Raw genomic sequence first — 23,483 nt, 5'->3', positions numbered from 1 at the left:
AGCCCTGACAGGGGCCAGGTCTGTTCCCCTTTTGTTGGAATGGAGGCTTCCAGACTCATTTCTGAGCTGTGGTGCATGGTAGGTGGGGTTGGAGCACGTAATGTACTCTTTGTTGATGCTGCCCTTGTCCCTACTTTAGCCACAAGAATGTCAGTGTCTACTAATGCATAAAGTATCTTTATGTCATCATATATATTTGTACATATAAATGAAGGAAATATATTATATATACTTTTGGACATAGGTTAATGTGCTAAAATGTTAACAATTGTTTAATCTTGGCTAATAAAACCCACACCCATTAATTGTATTATTTTTACCACTTTTCTATAGGTTTGAAGATTTTCAGAATAAATTTGGAGGAAAATATTATTGATCCACATCTTTCCTGCATCTTTGCCTTATCTCTCTGCCCACTTAACAACTCAGCTTCTTGGAAGTTATCCTCTCATGCTACTTTTACTTCTTTATGTTATGTATGATATGACTTACTGGATAAGTAAATGGATTCAGGAGACAGATACCCTGGGTCTGATTCCTGATCTCCACCTTAGTATTTCCTTGGACAAATGATGCAACCTGTCTATCCTTTATACTTTTATAAGTGGGGTTATAGGAAGTTAAAATTTAGTAAGGATAGTAAAAGTCTTAATAGATGTGCTGAATAGTTAAGTGAATACTGCTGAAAAGTTATTTGTAAGCTAAAGAAGGCCTAATGATAATTTAAACGAATATAAAAATGAAAGATTAGGCAAGGGACATAAATATATCAGTTATGTTTAATTTATTTAGTTGCAAATAAAGCATCTTTTCCAAATAAGCTAAAATAGTAAGAAGGTCTGTTGGATTATGCAAAGGAATGGTTTATTCCAGTGCCTCTGGGTCAGTTTCCCAATGAGTTGCTCAGCTATGCCCTCCTTTGTATATTGACTTCATCTCCAGGCTACTTTCCCTCTTGGTGGCAAAATGGATGTAGGCTGTGCTGGATTTCATATCCACAAACCATGAGGTTTAGAGGGAGAAATGCTACCTTTTTCATGGATCTCTTTTAAAGTAAAGGATACATACTTCCCAGAAACTTCCAGAAAATCACCTCTTCTTCTCATTGGCCTGAAATAAGTCACATACTATTCCCGTAACAGACTTCTGGGATTCAGTGGTACTAAGTTTTAGGGGCAGGTGGTGCAGAAATACTTAACAAAAATTGTGTTATCCTTAGAAGAGGGAAACTAAATCAATGCATGCAAGTCAGATAACTAAAAATGTCCACTAATAGGTGTTGGATACAGGATGTACAACATCCATCTAATTCAGAGCTTCTCAAAACTTTGTATCTGTATTCCTTTTTGCTGGTGAAATGTTAGGACCCTAAAGAGCTTTTGTTTGTATGGGTTATATCTATCAGTATTTATAATATTAGAAATTAAAACCAAGAAATACTAAATTTATTCAACTCAATTCAAAAATAAAAATAGTAAGCCTATTATATATTTACTTCCATAATTATATTAAAAACATAATATTGAAGGTAATATTCATTGAATGGCCAAATGTCTTAGGCACCTTCTTAAGTGTTGCTGCTATGAAATCAGTTATGACATGTTTGAAATTCACTGGAAGAAGATAGGTTTTCATTTTATTATCCAATATGACAATTTACTATTTTTTTCCTGAAGTTTTGCTCATATCTGTGCACCCCTCTCCTTTTAGAGTATTCTCCAGTGTCAGTTCTCTTCACCTAAAATATTAATTATTGAAGTTAGTTTCCTTGCTTCGGGTCTCTTTCCAGTAAGTTGCAAGATCAGGTTTCTGAAAGATACAATCATATTACTCTGCTCCAGGAAGACTTCAGTGTTTGATTCCTGTAAGATAAATTCAGACTCCTTAGAGTGGAGTTTAAGATTCTCAGTAACCTGATCCCCTTCTAACATTTTTTCCCATATTCACCAACAGCTCTCACTGATAGTTTTGTCAACTTTCTGACTCTGTCCCATGGGTCACCTACATCATCCCCCACTCCCAGTACCACACTCTTTTCCATAAACATTGACTCTGGTCATGCCCGTTACTGTTTTTCTCCAAATATCAGAAAGTTTTTCCCATTTTTAAGGCACAGTTTACTTCTGATGCTCTTAAGACTGAATATCCCAGGCTACAAGGATCTCCACTTTCTGAACTCCCAAGGATGTGGGGAAAATGCAGTATTATTTCAAATTCTGGCTCAATCCAGATGACCTGGACAAACTTGGGCAAGGTCCTCAATATTTTAAAGAATGAGATTTTTACTGAGGAAAAGCATGAAAAATCATGTCTAACTATTTAATAGTTAATATATATGAAAGGTTTAGCCTAGTGCCTAACAGGTAATAGGTTCTCAGTAAATTATTTTTTTCTTTCTTAATTGCACATGTAGGATCAATAAATATTTTTGTTTATATATGTGTAATTTGCAATATTTTCTGCCTCATTTATGTTTGAACAACATCTCCAACTTTTTGTTAGTGCTATGCTTATATCAATACTTTTCACTGAAATCAGTCTATGTTAGTGGTATTCCTAATAACAAGGAATTCAAGTACTAATACCAGAGAGAAAAAAAAAAAACTTTTATTTAACTAAAATCTTCAGGAATTACACTGTCATATATGCTGGACTACCAAACAAAAGAAACTACATGAAAATATCAAATATATAGGAATGTCAATATAAGTAGCAGCATGTTCAACTACAGATTAATAAATCACCAATTACTCAGATACTCTGTTTTAGAGGACTTGATAGAAAATTAACTAACAATAAAGAAGAAAGTGTTGTTGATTAGAAGTTATGTATTGTGCATGAATTCATATTCAAATGTAATCTCTTAAATTCAAAATTGAGATTCAAATAGAAATATATAGTTTACTTCTGTCATATGGTGTTGCTCAAGAAGGGATTAATTTTTGAGAACTTGTGATACAGAAGAATTTGTTAGATTATGCCTTCAGATTGCAGAAATTTGCCAACAATATTAAGTGGAGGCAACCTGTGTTTATAATGACTTCTATTCCTAGGGTTTGTTGGATTTGCTGAAAATTGTTAACTCATTGTACTCTGAAATGAATAGTAAAGGGTAGAACTGTAGAACTAATTACACTGTGACACAATTTTTGACATCAAGAATAATTATTTAGTTCACCCCTAATGAAACCTAGTAACTTAGATTTTGAAATATGCTTTAGCAGAATAACTCCTTTTTGAACTTGTTTATCTGACTCATACAGCACTCATGTGTTAATAATTTATTACTTTATGTATCAAGTTACGATTTTCTACTTTCTCACTATTCCTTGGTTTTGAAAAGAGTTTTAATCAAATCAAAATCAGTTGTCCACATAGCATGATAATTGTTTCAGAACATTATGACATCTTCATAATTTTTTTCATAACATTTATTACTTCCTTATTTCTTAGACTGTAAATAAAGGGGTTCAATAAAGGAATCACTAAAGTATAAAAAATAGCAACAGGTATATCTTTATCATCTTCATTAACTGAATTTGGTCGAATGTACATGAAGAGAAGAGAACCATAGAATATTGAGACAGAGAGAAAGTGGGATGCACAAGTAGATAAGGCTTTCCTTCTTCCTTCTTTGGATTTCATTTTGAAAATCGTGTAAAGAATGAAAAGGTAAGAGATTACTACTATGGTAATAGTTAAGATTTGAATTGACCCTCCAAAGATAAATATCATTAATTCATTGATATAAGGGTCAACACAGGAGAGTCTGTATAATGGAAGAACATCACAAAAAAAGTGATTGATTTGATGGGGCCCACAGTACGTTAACCTAAATAGAAGGCCTATATGAATCATGGAATGCATGTTTCCAGCTATGTAGGCCCCTGTTGTCATCTGAATGCAGAGTTTCTTTGACATCATGGTGTGGTACTGCAGTGGGTTACATATGGCCACAAAACGATCATAGGCCATTGCTGCCAGGAGAAAGGAATCTGTGCTTTCAGCAGGACAGAGAAAGTAAAATTGTGCCATGCATTCATAGAGGGAAATCATTCTGTCCTTAGAAAAGAAATTCTGTAACATCTTGGGAGTAATGGCACAGGAACAGCAGGAATCCATCAAAGCGAGGTTACCAAGAAAGATGTACATTGGTGTGTGAAGACGACTTTCCATAAATATCAATGCCACCAGGCCGAGATTCCCCACCATAGTGATCAGATAGTTGGCAAGGAACACCAGAACCAGAAGAGTCTTCAGCTCTGGGTGATCTGTGAATCCTGTGAGGATAAACTCTGTTGTCAAGGAGTGGTTATCCTCTGTCATCTCTACTTTGTCTGTTGAGATAACAATTATGGAGATAAAAGATTCTAATTTAGAACGTGTATAATTTTATTTTCAAATTTTTCTTTTTACAACAAGGAGAGGAACTTTCTCTTTAGCCTCTCCTACTGTCTCTTTGATACAAACACACATACTCTAGGGCACATTTGCTCCCCTAACATGTCAGCCTCTATGACTTCAAATCTGAAACTCAGGATTCATAAGACTGTTTTGATAATTCCAGGGAGGATGCTTATGGTGGAAAAGTTTGTCTCTATGAATTTATATAAGCATAGTGTCCAAATTTAGGGTACCCACATTTGGTTCAGTATTCTTAAATAAGTTCAATGTCAGTATTTATATTAAAGATTTTTAAAAATAAATTTAAAATCATTTTTTCTTTATATACGTGTTTTTTTCATTGAGCAAAAGGTTTTCATATACTCTCCCAGTGGAGGACCTGTTTGAAAAAATGCGTACAATAGATATGTTAAAGTTGTATCTTAGGAATTGCTTGAAGATCAGTAAGATTAAGGAGAGGGCTATTCAGTTTTAAAAACAGTAATCCTGGATAGCTGAGGAATTACATATCCACTGATTATCAACTCTTTTATTCCTTTTCCCAGTGTCATACCCATTTCCATAAACACTGACTCTGTCTGTGATTATTTCTGTTGATTTTGCCCGTATATCTAAATCATTTCCTCTTTATATAAAACATAATTTATAAATAATGAAAATTTTAAAAATTTAATTAAATGCCCCAGACTACACTGATCTCCATTTTCTCTACTTTCAAGCATGTTTCATACTCAACACAATCTAGAACTCCTTATGTATAATCCACATTTCTTTTTTATATGTGAGTAGACAATTTCCTTATTAAATTATTAGCACTTTGAGGTTAACTACTGACTTATACTCCTTATAACAGCTGTACAGTTCTGTGGGGAAAAACCAGTCTTGATTCCAGTTCTGCCTCCACTCCAGTGAGCTAGGATGTGTGAACTTGTTTCCAGTGTCCAATCAATGACTCTTCTTTTTTTAAATCTTTTTTTTAAATTGAAGTATAGTCAGTTACAATGTATCAATTTCTGGTGTACAGCATAATGTCTCAGTCATACACATGACTTCTACTATTTTTCTGATTCTAAGAACATATACATGTGTTCATTTTCATAATTTTTTTCATTAAAGGTTATTACAAGATATTGAATATAGTTCCCAGTACTATACAGAAGGAATTTATTTTTAATCTATTTTTATATATAGTGGTTAACCTTTGCAAATCTCAAACTCCCAGATTTATCCCTTCCCAAGCCCTTTCCCCGAGTAACCATAAAGTTATTTACTATGTCTGCTGGTCTGTTTCTGTTTTGTAGATGAGTTTATTAGTGTCCTCTTTTTTCTTTTTTTTTTTTTAGATTCCACATATGAGTGATATCGTATGGTATGACCTCTTTGGTGGTCCTACCAATGATCCTGTTGACCTCTTCTAAAAATTGAATCTGTTAATTTTGAAGAAGAGGCTGCAGAGAAAATTATTCAAACTTATCATTTAAAAATTAAGGATCAATATCCAGAATATGTAAGAAACTCATACAACTGAACAGTAAAAGTACAATCTGATTTTAAAATGGGCAGAAGAACTAAGACATTTTTCCAAAAGACATTCAAATGGTCAACAGGTACATGAAAAGATGTTCAACATCACTAATCATTAGGAAAATGAAAATCAAACCACAGTGAGATACCACCTCACATCCATCAGCATGCCTATCATCAAGAAGGTAAGAAATAACAAGCATTGGCAAAGATATGGAGAAAAGGGAGCTGTTGTGCACTGTTGGTGGGAATGTAAATTGGTTCAGCCACTATGGATAATATTGAGGCTCCTCAAAAAATTAAAAATAAAACATATGATCCCTCAGTTACTCTTCTGGGTATATACTCAAAGGAAAAAAACAAGTTATTAAAGGGATATCTGCACTCTGCTGTTTATTGCAAAATTACCCAAAATAGGTGAGATACAGAGACACAAAGTGCCTGTCATAGTATGAATAAATCAATAAACTATGGTATACACACACACACACACACACAGTTGAATATTATTCAGCCAAGAGAATGATACCCTGCTATTTGTAACAACATAGATGGACCTTGAGGACATTATGCTAAGTGAAATAAGTCAGATTGAGAAAGACAGATACTGTATGATGTAACTTACATGTGGATCTAAAAAAGCCAAATTCATTAAAACAGTAAAATGGTGGTTACCAGGGGATAAGGAGTGAGAGAATAGGAGTTAAGTTGTTTAACAAACTTGAAATTAATGGATAAATAAGTCTTGGAATCTAATGCACAGTATAGTGAATGTAGACAAAAATATTTTATTATAATCATTAAGACTGCTAAGAGACTAGATCTTAATTATTCCCACCATAAAAAGGAAATGACAATTATGTGATGTGATAGGGTGCTAATTAATGTTACAGTGACAATTGTATTACCATAAACAAATGTACCAAATGTGACAATTGTATTACCATAAACAAATGTACCAAATCCTTACATGTGATATATGTTAAACTTACACAGTGTTTTATGATAAATAATACTGTGTATATATATTTAATCAAAAAATAGGTTTCCTTTTTTAATCTACTTATTTATTTTAATGGAGGTACTGAGGATTGAACCCTGGACCTTGTGCATGCTAAACATGCATTCTACCACTGAACTATACCCTCTCAAAATAGGTTTTTTGTTTGTTTGTTTTGTACTTCTTTCATCTGAGTTGACTCTTCTACTATTTTTCTGATTCTAAGAAAATTATAAGATTTTCTGAATTATATCTCAGTAGATTAAAAGCTAATAATAAAAGTAAGCTTACCTTTATACTTTAGTTTTTCAAACACTCAGAAGATAAAACTCTTTAAATGTTAATACAATTTTTGAAAATTAATTTTGTTTTCCTTTAAAAGGCCAATCTCTACAATTATTTAGTGATCCACTAGGACTATATATAAATCATATAAATCTATGGTCATATAATCATATAAATCTATGGTCAAAATAGTTTTATTTTTCCATAATCAAAACATCAAAGTAAAGGCCCCAAATGAAAAATTTATTTATTTGTTTTAAAATACTAAAAATAAGCCATTTAATTATTCAGCTAAATCAGAAAAATGTTCAGTGTAAATGCTTAAATTATTGAACAAAGTTACTTTGTGTCCTTACCTATTTTGAAGTTCCACCTTAATCAAAAAAGTCCAGCATGAATTGCAGTTTGAATCTAATCCTAGTTTCCCATAGCCTTTGGTTCTGAAAAGAGCTAGAAAGATAACTTGGGTAGTTGAACTCTAACAGCAACAAAATGATGCTTAATAATTCAGATGAATACATAATAATGGACTCTAATATTAAAAGTAAAAATTAATTAGAATACTTCCCTTACCTAGATTCCACTGAAAAATATTTTGTAGCCATTTATGTTTGCTTCTTGGTCTTAGGTCTCATAGAATTTCAGAATATAAACTTTGGTCTCTAAGACATTTGGGATTAAAAGAAGGAAAATCTAGGAGACTACTAATAGGCCAGAGTCAATAATTATGTTCCTTACAATGCACAGTTAAAATTTTCCATCAAATCCTAAGGGATTTCCCGGCACTGATATCCATGTATTTCTGTGGGGAGAGTCAATCCCCTGCACATATAAAGATGCCCTGTGAGACAACAAGGTTAAAGCAAATCACCTTCACTAAGGTCACTAAGGTCAGGTTATTTGATGACCACCTTGCTGATTATTATGTATCTGACCTCATTTTAAAATTCTGTTTACTTTTGCATAAATTTAAAATGAGCAAAAAACAGTCTCATGTTAACTTGGCCTTTTACTGGAGGAATTAATAGTTTATGAAAGATAATTAGAATTTTTAGAAGAGACTCAAAAGTGTGGTAGCTTCAGCCAGGGTCATCAGCTTTACTCTGTGAGTTGGGTTTGTCCCGATATCCTGCAAAAACCTCATTGGAAACTCTGATATTATTATTTATTACCACATATGAATTACTGAGATGGTTCTCCTTTCTTTTTAGTTTACCCCAGCTGCCTTTACATTTTTTACTTTGTTTTTTCCCCTTTCATTCCACTGATCACCTTCAATATGCTATGTTTCATTTGTTAGTACATTTATAATCAGTCACTCCTTCCCTCCCAACCACCATTAGCATTTGGCTTAAGAGGGATGGGATTTCTCTGTTATGTTCATTCATATGTTTCTAACACCCTGAATAATATGTCACACTTTATAGTACTCAACAAATATGTGTTCAATTAGTGAAAAAAATACTTCCCTGCTCAAGAATTTGAAATAGTCATTAGTTTTCAAACAAATCCATTTTCCTTATTTTGCTTTCCAGATGCTCCACAGTCTGTCTGTGTCTTACCTATCAGTCACCTTGCTTTCTTCCTCTCACTTCAAGGCATGTGGCCATATGCATCCATTCATTGTTCCTCTGTGCACCTGCTTCATTAATTTGCTCATGTTTCCCTCACTGGAAACAACTTCTTCTCACTGTCTTTCCTCTCAGTACTACTCATTCTTGATCTCCAGTCAGGCCTCCTCCTTGATGACTGTCCTAAGTCCTTTAAATTAAGTTGACTTTTCCTTTTCCTGATCTGCATGATACTTACCTGTTTTTGTAATGCATTTGCCACTTTTTCAAGTGTGACTTGTATGTGTCTTGATTGTAAACATCTTGACTAAATATACTTAAGTCACCATGTCACTGACTATGTCATATATATTTTAGGCCCTTGTCAACAAACTGAGCTCAATCTTTAGTGTGTGCTTTTTTGATTTTTAAAATTTCAGTTCTGTTTAACCTTAAGTGATTGCAATAGACAGGGTATTAGAAAAGAGAATTGTTAGAGTGAGCATAGGATGTGAGCGTGGGGAGTAAGACCTTCGCAGGTTCTAAAAATGCTTCCGGTAACAAGCTCATAATCTAGTGACTAGAAAGGCACATTGCTAACTAGCAGGTAATTCAAGATGTGATATACAAAAGTATAAGTATGTTATACAAAAATATGGTGAAAGAAGTGAGTGGTGACCTGGTAGAAAAAAAGAAAGATTTCTAAATGGAAGTGTCATTTCAGATGAACTTTGTAGGTACATGAGGACTTCATAAGCAAAGCATATGAAGAATTAGTATGAGGGAATCACATGATAAAAGCCTGGAAGCTTGGAATAACAAGACCTGAACTGTATTCAGGTGATCCATAGGCATTCATTGGTACTCCCTTGCATAAATTTGATGGTAGACAAATGTAACAACCAGGACTGAAAAGGGCATAGTGATTAAAGGCTCAGATCCCTGGGGATCTTAATTCTGGATCATCCTCCCATGTTACTCTCCTAGTGCAGCAGAGGTATTAGACAAAGGTGAAAGGAGTCAAGAGGAGAAAGATGGATATTAGTGTGACTCTGAGACTAACTGCAACAGTTGAAACCACAGGTGTCTAATTAACTATCTTGTAAGGTTCTCCAGAAAAAGAGCAAGACCCAAATCCTGGCTTTCCCAGAACTTATAAGAAATAAGAAGCTCTGAGCAGTATAATAGGTGGCCAATAATGGATCTGTGATTTACAGCCTAGATCCTACCTATTTCCACAGCAGTAAGAGTGCTAATGACTCCTCTCTTCTGAGTCCTTTTCTAGGAAATAGTCTTAGCTGAAGATAAATGTCTTATGAAGGTCAAATTCCTTACTTGAGGCATCCAATGACTGTTTTGCGGAAGATATAAATTCCAGACCCCTGACTTAAGGCATGGAAACTTTGAAGGAACATCCCAAACCTCTTTTTCTCCATGGGTTGGCTAAGGTCTTTGTTGTGACTAAATTCAATATCCTTTAATCAATCTTACGTCTTTCATTTCTTCAGTAAGTATTGAGCCTAAGGTCATTCCCCAACAAGCTTCTTACATGCACATCTCCATCTCAGAGTCTGTTTCTTGGGTATCTCAAATTAAACAAGTTGCTACAGAACAACAACAAAAAATCACAAGGTCAGATGGCACAATTAACCTTACCTCTCAAAGATGAACTTTTAAAGAAGTAGTATACTGTACCAACAGAGCAGAGTGCTCCAAAACTATTAACTTAGTAACCTGTAGTATATCCTTACCCCTGCTAGATAATCTATCATTACCGATCCAGAGGAAAAATAGTCATTTCAAAATAAACAGAAAAATTACAGGCTACATCCCCACAAAACCAATATAAGGAGAAAACTAAAAATATGAATACAGTGTTTCATTTGATAAAGTTCTTTCCAGAAAAACAACAGCAAGAAAGAAAAAAATTCTTACAGTTTCTCAGCCTGCACTCTTGTAGATATGGAAAAACACCTTTTATCAAAAATTCTAAAACCAAAACAGAGATGGAGAAAAAGAAATACATAAGATGATAACTGACTAAATGTAGAAAAGATTTGGAGAAAAAGACATAATCACTTTGGAAATTAAAATTAAATTACAAGGTTCTCAAGAGGCAAGGGATTCTATTATCTGTGAAAGGGCCATTGAAGAGAAGAAAGGAAATGATTAAAAGAATGAAAGTGACACATTTAAAGGGGTAGAAAGAATTAAGAGTTATGATACTGTAAAAATTAACAGACTGCTACACAAACAGAATTGTAGTCCTTAAAAAAGAAAAAATAATGGAAGAGAAATTATAATCTAAGTAAAAATTGGGGAAAACGAGAAAACGTTAACATACATTTTGAAACATAATTATGATAATTGACCCAGAAAAGTGAACTTCAAGATACATGCTAGTAAAACTATTAGACTTCAAGTTAAAGAAAATTATCTGCACTTCCATCTACATATCTTCACTTACAAAGAAAAGAAACCAGATTGGCATCTCAACAGCAATGTATAAAACAAGATAACTGTAGATCAGCATTCTCAATAAACTTAAGGAAAAATGTATGGGCCTAGAATTTTATATCTAGTTAAGCTACACTTTCTAATTAATAATATAAAAATAATCAGGGAAATAGGAAATTGCTGTGAGAATGCAAAGTAGTAATTATTAGGCAAGACCCAGTGGTGGGCAAAACTTCAAGAAGAAACAACATATTTTATAGTCTCCCCAAAATATTTAATTACTGGATGGTGTTAATATATTTCCAGATTCTTTGATTCTCCTCCCTCCAGGAGACATAGCACAGTACCTCTTCCCTTGAGTGTAGCCTGGACTTAGTGACTTGTTTCTAACAAATGGAGTATGAACAGGAATAAATTTTACAGTGGAGAAACCTAGCAGATTCCACCTTAGTGTGATCAAGATTAACATCATTAGTAAGAAGTTATGTTGCTATCATGAACCCCCAATATGATAGAATGAGAAGGACTTCTCACTTCTGTGATATTCTTCCTCCAAATCCATAACACGAGTCTAATCATGAGACCAGACAAACGAAAATTTAGAGATATTCTACAAAATATTTTGAGTCCTCCAGTATTTCTGAGATTATGAAAGACAAGGAAACACAGAGAAACTGTCACATTGGAGGAAACCAAGGAGACATGAAAACTAAATGCAAATTGGCATCCTTAATTAAATCCTGGAACAGAAAAATGACATTAGAGGAAAAACTGTTAAAATCCAGCATAAAACGTATAATTAACATCTTAGCTTTGATATATGTGCCATGATTACTTAAGATGTAACATTAGTGGAACTTGGGTGAAATGTACCAGAGAACTCTGGATTTTTTTAACTCCTTTGGAAATCAGAAATTATTACAAAATAAAATGTTAATACATTTTTTAAAAAATCAGCAGAGGAGAAGAGAAAGCTAAAGTAAATAAGCTTATTGACTGCCACATAAATTCTAGTCATAGTCAAGTAATATTATTGAAAGCTAACAAACCAAAAGTAGCATGATAAATACAGAAAAGTGGGGATTGGATAGGTAATAAAAGTATTAACATAAAGGTAATATTACAGTACTAACAAAAATACCTTCCATCCAAAATGCAAAAAGAAATAGAAAAAGCAAGGAAAACAAACCATGCAAAAATGAAACAAAGATTGTATAATACAGTTGGTTGGTAAATATTAGATAAAATAATATGCAAGAATTTGGACCAATCAGAAATTAATGTAAATGGAATTAATTCACCAATTACAATGAGATTTTCATATTGCTCAAAAAGGAAAAGTCAGCTTTACAATCTGGATAAGAGATACAGCTACAACAAAGTCATTCCGAAAGGCTACAAATAAATGAGTAGATAGAGCTGTGTCAGATAAAGTATAGGAAACAACCTAGAAACCCATTCCTAGAGACCATTTCAGTAAACACACAGCTAAGTGCTGCATGACTGTTACAAAAAAAGAGAGAGGGATATCACTACATACAGATATGGTGTAATTTCCAGGTCATTGTAAGTAAAGGGAAAAAAAAAACTCAATGCATATTATGTATGTATGTGTGTGTGTGTGTGTGTGTGTGCATATGTGTATGCTACCATTTGAGTAAGAAGGAAGGGGAGATTAGATTGTGTAGATATGCATGCATGTTTGTGTGTTTTCTTATTTTTTTAAAGAAAGAGAAGAAATATAGATCAGAAACTAGTTAACATTATTGCTTATGGGGCCTCTTCAGAAAAATGTCTAATTCCCATTTTGAGGCAGGAAATCCATAAGTTTAGTCTAGACATGTTGTACATGAGAGCATGAAATCTATCAGAGACTACTGTCTCAGAAAGACTCAGGACCATCTTGAAGTTTTTGAGTGAGTTTCTATTAGCCAAAGATGAGACAATATTGGTATCAAAATGAATAGTAAGTATAATGGATTTAAGCTGATGAAACATATTAAAATCTATTAGTTTAGAATGGTCATTTTTAATATGTTGAAGATCTTCATAGCATATTAGGAAAACAATCTATTCTGACAACTAGTAATAAGATTTCTTCACTCTGATTTTTCTATGTAAATTGTATCTATTATGTTCTCTCAGGTTGTCTTAATTGATGAAGTAAAGCTTTGAGTCTTTAAATTGAAAGAAAGTAAAAAGAAAAGAGAGAGATAGATACAGGGAGAGAGGATGGGGGAGGGTGGGGAGGGAGGAGAGAGGAGTGGGAAGGCAGGGTGGGAAAGGGAAGAAATTGGAAGAGAACTAAAGAAGAGGGAAGAAATAGGAAAGGGAAAATAAGAGAAGGAAAGGAAAGAAAAAAGAAAAGAGAACTAAGCAGGCAAGGAAGAAAGAAAAAAAGAATCCACATTATGTAGAAAAATGAATGAAAGGAAAAAGCCAAAGATATTCATTCTGCAACTTTATACAGCCATTGATAAATAAAATGTCTAAAAATTTCTGAAAAGAAAATAAAGGAATGTGAATCAGTATGACAATGAAATTTCTCAGAAGCAACACAGCTTGCTAGAATATAAAGGAAGAATGCCTTTAATGATCAGAAGAAAAATTATTTCAAATCCAGAATTCTGTAGAAGCCAAACTACTCGTCATGTGTGAAGAAAGAACAAAGGTCATTTGCAACACGTCTGGATTCCCAGTCTTTATTGCCAACAAGATTATCAGGATTTCCTAGTGAAATGGAGAGGAATATAGAGAGTTTGGAAGCAGAGTATCCAACATAAGGAGTCGGCAAAGGGATGTCTCAGCAGGACAGCTGAGCACTGGGCCTAGAGAGCAGCCTCTCCAGACAGGAGCACCAGGAGGAAGTCTCTAGGATTAAAAAAAAATTATTTAATAGAGTTGAGTTTTTAAGGAATATATTTGATAGACACATGATGGATCTAATAGAGCAAATGGGAAATAAAGTTTTTCGTAACATTTAAAAAAATCCCACGAAGTCATCAGGAATGAAGTATAATCTTAGTGCACTAGTTGCTCAGCAATGAAAAGTATTCACAGGACCCTAATAAAGCCTAATGATTAAATTATCAAATATTGTGATTACCATCAAGAATGAGATAAATGGGGAGGTGTGAAATACATATATACGTAGATGCATACATTAATAACATAGCAGGAAGTTGATTAATATGTCTACAATTGATACTGTAAAAGGTAAATTTTCAGAGAAATAGCTAAAAATACTTAGAAAGTGGTTATATCTGATATGCATAGGTTATGGTGGGCAAAGGATTATAATTTTTGAATTCACTTTTGGTAATATTTTTTAAATTGGTTTATGAATAAAAATTTAAAAGAAATAAACAGACCAGTAGCAGGGAGACCAGTGTGAAGCCATTGACATTATTCAGGTAAGAGATGTTAAACAACATAGAATTGTGTGAGGATAGTGTAAATGGAGAGATTTGGACACATTGAAGATATATTTCAGAGATAGAGTTACAGATCTTGTGAAAGATTGGATCTCAAGAGAGAAGATGAAGGATTACTCCTAATTTTATCCTTGCCCAATGGTTGGAGGATGCTACTATCAAGATGGAGAAGACCAGGAATACCCACATTTCTGTTGCTTTTTGATCACATTAAATTTGAGATGTCTTTGGGAAATTCAAAGAACTATATCCTGTGTGGCAATTAGACATGTAAGTCTGGAGATTAGGGGAGATGACAGAGCTGGAAATATTCATTCATGTAGATGATAGTAAAAACTATAAAAATAGATGGAGCCACATAAAAAAAGAATAGAAAGAATAGAATAAAGAATCTTACAGCTGAACCTTATCGAATCCTAACATTAAACTTTGCTTAGAGGCAAAAGGGTCTTCCCCAATCATAGTACATATTACTACTTAATTTAATTACTTTTTTTTAAGTCTCTCTTTTCTACTAGAATATAAGTGTAGAGACTGGAACTGTCATTTTCTTTTTATCTTATTGAAATACAGTTGATTTACAATATTAATTTCAAGTGTACAGCATAGTAGTTCAATATTTTTATAGATTATACTCCATTTAAAGTTGTTATAAAATAATAGACATACTCCCTTTGCTGTACAATATATCCTTGTTGCACATTTATTTTATACTGAGTAGTATATCTCTCTTAATCCCACACCCCTATCTTGTCCCTTCCCTCCTCCCTCGCCCCGCTGGTAATCACTAGTTTGTTCTCTGTATCTGTTAGTCTGTTTCTGTTTTGTTATGTTTATTCATTTGTTTTATTTTTTTAATTCCACATATAAATGATAACATATGGTAATTGTCTTTCTCTTTCTGAGTTATTTCACTAAGCATAATGCCCTTTAGGTCCATCTATGTTATTGAAAGTAACAGAATTTCATTGTTTTTTATGGCTGAGTAGTATTACATTGTAAATGTATACACATTTCTTTATCCAGTCATCTGTTGATGAACAATTAGATTGCTTCCATATCTTGGCTATTGTACATAATGATGCTATGACCATTGGGGTGCAGATATCTTTTCAAATTAGTGTTATTATTTTCTTTGGATATGTATCCAGGAATGGAATTGGTGAATCACATGCTAGTTCTAATTTTAGTGTTTTGTGGAAATCCCCGTTCTGATTTCCATAGTGGCTCTACCAATTTACATTTCCACCAACATTGTACTTGGGTTCCCCTTTTTCTGCAGCCTTGCCAACATTTGTTATTTGTGGTCTTTTTTTAAATTGACGTATAGTTGATTTACAATGTTATATTAGTTTCTGGTGAAAAGCATAATGATTCAGTCATACAGATATATGCACATATTCTTTTTCATATTCTTTTTCACTATAGGTTATCATAAGATATTGAATACAGTTCCTGGTGCTGTATGGTAGGACCTTTTTATTTTATATATAGTAGTTTGTATCTGCTAATCCCAAACTCCTAATTTAGCCTTCCCCTACCCTTTCCCCTTTGGTAACTGCAAGTTTGCTTTCTATTTCTGTGACTCTCTTTCTGTTTTGTAAATAAGTTCATTTGGGTCATTTATTTAGATTCCACATAAAAGTGATACGTGATTTATCTTTCTCTGTCTGATTTACTTCACTTAGTATGATAATCTCTAGGTCCATTCATGTTGCTGCAAATGACATTATTTCATTCTTTTTTACGGCTGAGTAGTGTTCCACTCTGGGTGTGTGTGTGTGTGTGTGTGTGTGTGTGTGTGTGTGTGTGTGTGTGTGTATTTGAGTTTAAAGTAATTTTATTCTGTTTTTCACATCCTCAAAATACCCCCTGAAAAAAGTAACCTACAAAACAGTGCACACTGCTCCCTTTAAAGCAATGGATGGGTGATACACTACAAAACAATCTTTGGAATCATATGTAAATGTTACTCTGAATCTCATTTGTCATATCAATATATATATATAATAAAGTTGTTTTATAATATTTATAAAAGTCATCTGTCCATGGACATTTAGGTTGTTTCCATGTCTTGGCTATTGTAAACAGTGCTGCTGTGAACATTGGAGACATATATCTTTTCAACTTGGAGTTTTCTCTGGATACATACCCAGGAATGTGATTGCTGGATCATATGATAGCTCTATTTTTAATTTTTTAAATTTTTTATTTATTATTGTATTATTTTATTTTGGCAAGGAGGGGAGATAATTAGGTTTATTTGCTTTTAATGGAGGTACTGGGGATTGAATCCAAGATCTCATGCATGCTAAGCATGCACTCTACCACTTGAGCCATACCCTCCCCCCTCTATTTTTAATTTTTTAAGGAACCTCCATACTGTTTTCCATAGTGGCTGCACCAGATTACATTCCCACAAACACTGTAGGAGTGTTTCTTTTTCTCCACACCCTCTCTAGCTTTTATCATTTGTGGACTTTTTAATGATGGTCATTCTGACTGATGTGTGGTGATATCTCATTGTAGTTTTGATTTGCATTCCTCTAATTAGTGATATTGAGCATCTTTTCATGTGCCTATTGGCCATTCGCATGTCTTCATTGGAGAAGTGTCTGTTTAGGTCTTCTGCCCATTTTTTGACTGGATTGTTTGTTTTTTAATGGATTGTATGAGCTATTTGTATATATCTAGAAGTTAAGCCCTTGTCAGTCACATTGCTTGCAAATACTTTCTCCCAGTCCATTGGTTGTCTTTTTGCTTTGTTTATGGTTTCCTTTGCTATGCAAAAGCTTACAAGTTTAATTAGGTCCCATTTGTTAATATTTGCCTTTATTTCTATTGCCTGACTTAGGAGAATATTGCTAAAATTTATATCAGAAAATGTTTTGCCTATGTTCTCCTCTGGGAGATTTATGGTGTCCTGTCTTAAGTTTAAGTCTTTAAGCCATTTTGAGTTTATTTTTGTGTATGGTGTGAGGGAGTGTTCTAACTTCATTGATTCACATGCAACTGTGCAGTTTTCCAAACACTACTTGCTGAAGAAACTGTCTTTTCTCCATTGTATATTCTTGCCTTCTTTATCAAAGATTAATTGACTGTAGTTGTGTGGGTTTATTTTTGGGCTCTCTATTCTGTGCCATTGATCTACATGTCTGTTTTTTGTGCCAATATCACACTGTTCTGATTACTGTACTTCGTAGTATTGTCTGAAGTCTGGAAGGGATATGCCTCCAGCATCGTTCATTTTCTTCAGTATTGCTTTGGCAATTCTGGGTCTTCTGTGATTCCATATAAATTTTGGATTATTTGTTCTATTTCTATGAAGAATGTCCTGTGTAATTTGATAGGGACCACATTGAATCTGCAGATAGCTTTGGGTAGTATGGCCATTTTAACAATATTAATTCATTTAATCCAAGAGGATGGGATATCTTTCTATTTCTTAAAATCATCTTTAATTTCTTTATCAGTGTTGTATAGTTGTGGTCTTTTTGATGACAGATGTTCTGACAAGTTCAAGGAGAGATCTCATTGGTTTCAATTTGCATTTCACTGATGATTAGTAATATTGAGCATCTTTTCGTATGCCTGTTGGACATCTGTATGTCTTCCTTTGGGAAAAAATGTCTATTCAGGTCTTCTGCCCATTTTTTCAGTGGGTTGTTTTTTCTTTTGATGTTGAGTTGTACCAGCTGCTTATATACTTTGTATATTAACCCCTTATTGGTCATATTATTTGCAAATATTTTCTCCCGTTCCATAGATTGTCCTTTCTTTTTGTTGTTGGTTTCATTTGTTTTGCAAAAGATTTTAAGTTTAATTATGTTCCATTTGTTTGTTTTTGCTTTTGTTTCCTTTGCCTTAGGAGACAGACCCAAAACATATTTGTATGACTTAGGTCAAAGAATGCTCTGCCTATGTTATCTTCTAGGAGTTTTATGGTGTCTGGTCTTACATTTAGGTGTTTAATCTATTTTGAGTTTGTCTTTGTATATGATGTGAGAAAATGTTTTAATTTCATTCTTTTCCATGTAGCAGTCCAGTTTTCCCAGCAACACATATTGAAGTGATCATTCAGAAGATCATGAAGAAATGGAACATGGACTTCATTAACTACTGCCAGCTCTTGGCTGCAGCCATTGATGAGTTTTCAGTCTGCCAGGAACAAAGATAACATTAAGTCCCTCATATAGTATCATTCAGTGGTGTGATCAGCCATCTACCTAGTAGCAGGTTGATGACATTGGACAGTTTCCATCATAGAAGGGATGTGTTTTGTTCTTACTGGAATAGATATTTATTCTAGATAGAGATTTGCCTTTCATGAAGTCAATGCTTCTGTCAAAGCAATCATCCTTTTACTTATCAGAATTTCTAATCCACTGTCATAGTATTCCACACAGCATTGCTTCTCATCAAGACATTCACTCCACAGCCAAAGAAGTGTAGCAATAGGCCTATGATTTGTAGGATTCACTAGTCTTAACCTGTTCCCCACTATTCTGAGGCAACGTATTTTATTGAATGGAGGAAAACCTTCTTGTAGACTCATTTACAGAAGAACTAAGTGGAAATATTTTGCAGATTTAGGGCAGCATTCTCCAGAGGGCTTTCTATTTTCTGAATCAGCATTTAATGTAGGCTATATTTTCTCCCAAAGCCAGGTTTCACGGATCCAGTAATCAAGAGGTGGAAATGGGAGTTGTATCACTCACTATTACCCCTATAAGCCCACTGGCATAATTTTTGCTTATATTTTCTTGATCTTATGCTTTGATGACCTAGAGATCTTAGATCCTGAGAGAGAAATACTTCCATCAGAACACAGAATGATGATTTTGTTGAGCTGGAAGTTAAAACTGCCACTGGACCACTTTGGGCTCCTCATTACTCTGAATCATCAGGCAAAGAAGGGAGTTGCTGTGTTGGCTGGGATGACTGATCCTGACAACCAAGGAGAAATTGGAATACTACAGTACCATGGAGGGAAGGATCAGCGTATCTAAAATGCAGATTACTTTGGCTCTGTCTTAGTGGTGCTGTTCTTCCCTATGATTAAGGTCAATGGCAAACTTTAATAAACCAGTTGGCCAGGAGTTCTAATGATCCAGATTATTTGAGAATGAAGATTTGTGTCACCCCACCAGGTAAATAACAGTAACTAGCTGATGTGCTTCCTGAAGGCAATGGGGACATGACTGGTAGGGGAAGAACACAGTTATACATACCAAGTGATCAGTTACAGATTTGAGGACAGTAATGTCATATTTCTTCTTACTTTGGTAAGAATACCTTTTGTGTGTGTGTTTATGTATGTGTGTGTGCACATGTGTGTGTGTGTGTGTATACAGCTAATATATTTGTTTTCCTTCCAGTATTATTCCCTTTTCTTATCACGTAAAGTAAGATGTATAGACTATATATCATTGTAAGTAAGCATTGTTAATTTGACATCATAGTATTAAGCTACCAGATATCAAGGAGAAGACTAAACATCATTCAGGCATTTTACCTCCTCCTCTGGTGAAAGGTTTAGTGCATTTTTTGGTTGAACATAGCATAGTTGTATTATGTTAGGCAGAATTGTGATCTTGTTGTCTTTATTTGGAGATTAAATATGGATGAGGAATTATATACAGGTGCCAAGTTGACAGCAGGTAGACTTGTGATGATTCATTTTATGTGTCAGCTTCTCTGGGACATGCAACGTCCAGATATCTTGAAAAGTATTATTTATGTGTGTATCTGTTAGAATGTTTCCAGAAGTTACTAGCATGGAATTGGTGGATTGAGTAAAGCAAATGTCTCTCCCCAGTGTGGGTGGGCATCATCTGATATGCTGAGGAACTGAATTTAACAAAATAGGCAGTGGATGGTTGAATTTCCTCTCTGCTTAACTCATAGACATTGCTCTTCTTCTTCCTTTGATGATCTTGGTTCTTAAGATTTCAGGCTCTTGCAGAAATCTATACCATTAGTTCTACTGTCTCAAGCCTTCGAACTATGAATAGTTACTGCCCTGGGTCTAGACCTCTTTGCAGAGGGCAGATTCTCAGCCTCTATAATTGTATGTGCCAATACTGTATAATAAAAACATTTATATGATATATATTTATATGTATGTAATATTTGTTCTGTTAACCTGGACAACCCTATACTAATACAAATACAGTTCGTTTAGCAAGTTTCTTGCTTCATATTGAAAATTAGACTGAAATATCATGATGCTACTGTTAGTCATTTTCCTCAATTAAGTCTCATTTAGAAGGTGTCTCTCAGAAGTAAAAATCACATTATTATAGCATTGAGAATGCCTAGTGTATGATTTGATCCGAGTACAGTTTACAAAGAATAAACTGGCAGCTATGTTTGAATAGTAAGAGAGAATCAGTGAAGTGGAGGGGATAAGTAACTTGAGTTTTGCAAATCACAGAAGTGGGTAGTTATGAAGGTGAGGATGAAGGTGAGGATTTCAGTAGTATCAGTAAGAATATACACAGAATCATTGGTAAGAGGAGGAGAAGGAGTAGACCTGAAGATGAATTACTCATTATTCTTAGAGTATAGTGTGATGATAATGAACATTTAAAGACTTTGGGGCACAAACATTCAAACTCTTCTTACATTTTATGTCCTTCCCAGCCACCCACTGAGCACTATGATATCATATCATCTCAATGTTATTTGAACTTTTATACTGTGCATTTAATGCTTCTCTTGTCAACAACACATTCCAATAACTATTGTAGATTACTGTTTTTTTATTTATCTTTACTTTTTTTAATTCTAGAAAGATTGACCATTTTCTTCCTATTCTGCCATATTTTTCTTTTTTTCTATGCCTATCCAAATTATGGCTCTACCCAAATTAAATCATCTATCTAATCTGTTAACTTTCTGAATTAGTGAAGTTTTTCAGATTGACCTACAAATACAGACACAGAGAGAAAGGACCTTAGAAGGTGTCGTAGATAGTGAAAGGCAACTTGCGTCTTTGCCTTTCTCTAAGAAGCACACTAAGCTAAGAGTATCTATTATACTGTAGCACTGTCTTCACTCCATTACCTCTCATGCCATTTTTTTTCATTGTTTTCAAATTTCTATTTATTTCTCTGTGATATGAGAGTTGATCACCACAAGAAGTGAAATTTATAATGTCTCAAATAAAGTGGAATGTAAGACCTTTTGATGGCAGGCAGAATTCTGGGGATTTGCTTCTGTTCACTCAAACACAAACCTACCTCCACTGTGGAGTTAAATGTGATATGAGTCTCTAGGCTGTACACCTGTGTAGGTATCAAATACATCATAATAAAGTCCTGTTCGGAAGAACTGCACTATTATAGTACTTGATGAATTTATAAAGCCACGTTGAAGAACATGCAAGAATGTGAAATATTTTCATTTTTGTTTTGTTTTAATTATTTTAGTATTATATAAACACTTAATTAAAATTCCTTATTTGTTATTGAATAAAATAGAGACTTTAAGGAGTTTGTTAGACACTAGCATCTTAAGTCATTAAAATAATAAGACAATTATAAATGCAAAAAACTTTGAGCTCTAATCAATACATAGCAACATCTAATCTACAAAATTTTGTGTTTTACTAAAAAAAGAACACCTATTAGTATGTCAACTAAACATTTCTCTTTAACATTTTTGTTAATGAATCTAAGACCTTCTTATTTCTCAGGCTGTAGATGATTGGATTTAACAAAGGAATTATGATAGTGTAAAACAGAGAGTCCATCATGTCTTGATCATCTGCTTGTGTGGAGCCAGGGCGTACATACATGAAAAGAAGAGGCCCATAGTATAAAGAGACAGATAAGAGGTGGGCTCCACAGGTGGAGAAGGCCTTCCTTATGCCTTGTAGAGACTTCTTTTTTAAAATTGTAAAGAGAACCAGTGTATAAGAAATAAGAACAATCAGAATGGTAAACACCTGAATTGAACCAGAGAAAATGAAAACTATCAGAATATTAATAGAAGGGTCAGTACAAGAAATCTTAAACAATGGCATGATGTCACAGTAAAAGTGATGTATTATGTTGTAATTACAGAAGGTTAATCTGAATAAAAAACCAATATGAATAAAGGCATGAAGAACACCACCTACAAATGATAAGATTAACAGCTGCATACATAGTCTATTAGTCATAATCATTGGATAAAGTAAAGGGTTGCATATGGCCACATAGCGATCATAAGCCATACTTGCCAAGAGAAAACATTCCGTGGTTGCACTGACTGTAAAGGAAAAAAATTGTACCATGCATTCAGAGAGGGATATCATCTTATTCTTGGTGAAAGTGTTGACCAGCATCTTGGGGGTCACTATGGATGATATTGAAGTATCCACAAAAGCCAAACTCCCAAGGAATAAGTACATGGGGATGTGAAGTTGAGAGTCATTCCAGATGAGAGCAATAAGACCAAGGTTGCCCATGATGGTGATGAGGTATATCACCAGGAACACCAGGAACAGGGGGATTTGCCACTCCTGCTGGTATGAGAATCCTGTGAGAACAAACTCTGTCAGCAATGTTGCATTTTCCTTTTCCATGTCCTCACTAGATCTCCCCTGAAATAAAATGCAATAAATGTAAAAATAATATTCATTATGGATTTATTTCATTATGGAATTGAGAACTTGGAGAGTGGAGTCAAAATAAATTATACCCCTGAAGTCAAAATAACTTATACTCTTATCAGAATGCCCTTTTAATCTCACAAAATAGTACTATAATAAACTTGTGGGGACTTGAAGAAATGTTGATAAATATAATTTCAGTTCAAATAATATGCAGAAATTCATAGATT

General features: G+C 34.0%; 2 protein-coding genes across 2 annotated transcripts; both read right to left on the bottom strand.

Moving 5' to 3' along the window:
* Positions 1–3,399: 3,399 nt before the first annotated feature.
* Positions 3,400–4,326, bottom strand: LOC123611700 (olfactory receptor 5K1-like). Its single transcript, XM_045503814.2, has one exon. The coding sequence runs from the start codon at positions 4,324–4,326 to the stop codon at positions 3,400–3,402; it is 927 nt and encodes a 308-aa protein (XP_045359770.2).
* Positions 4,327–22,296: 17,970 nt separating this feature from the next.
* Positions 22,297–23,232, bottom strand: LOC123611702 (olfactory receptor 5H2-like). Its single transcript, XM_045503817.2, has one exon. The coding sequence runs from the start codon at positions 23,224–23,226 to the stop codon at positions 22,297–22,299; it is 930 nt and encodes a 309-aa protein (XP_045359773.2). The 5' UTR covers positions 23,227–23,232.
* Positions 23,233–23,483: the final 251 nt, after the last annotated feature.

Source organism: Camelus bactrianus, chromosome 1 (assembly GCF_048773025.1).
Source record: "Camelus bactrianus isolate YW-2024 breed Bactrian camel chromosome 1, ASM4877302v1, whole genome shotgun sequence".
Lineage (NCBI taxonomy): Eukaryota > Metazoa > Chordata > Mammalia > Artiodactyla > Camelidae > Camelus > Camelus bactrianus.
Note: the sequence above shows the minus strand (reverse complement) of the source record. Positions and strands in the feature narration are given on the sequence as shown.

Bases quoted from the DNA above. Each gene is read 5' to 3' on its own strand.
- LOC123611702 (XM_045503817.2), bottom strand. From the start codon at position 23,226: ATGGAAAAGGAAAATGCAACATTGCTGACAGAGTTTGTTCTCACAGGA.
- LOC123611700 (XM_045503814.2), bottom strand. From the start codon at position 4,326: ATGACAGAGGATAACCACTCCTTGACAACAGAGTTTATCCTCACAGGA.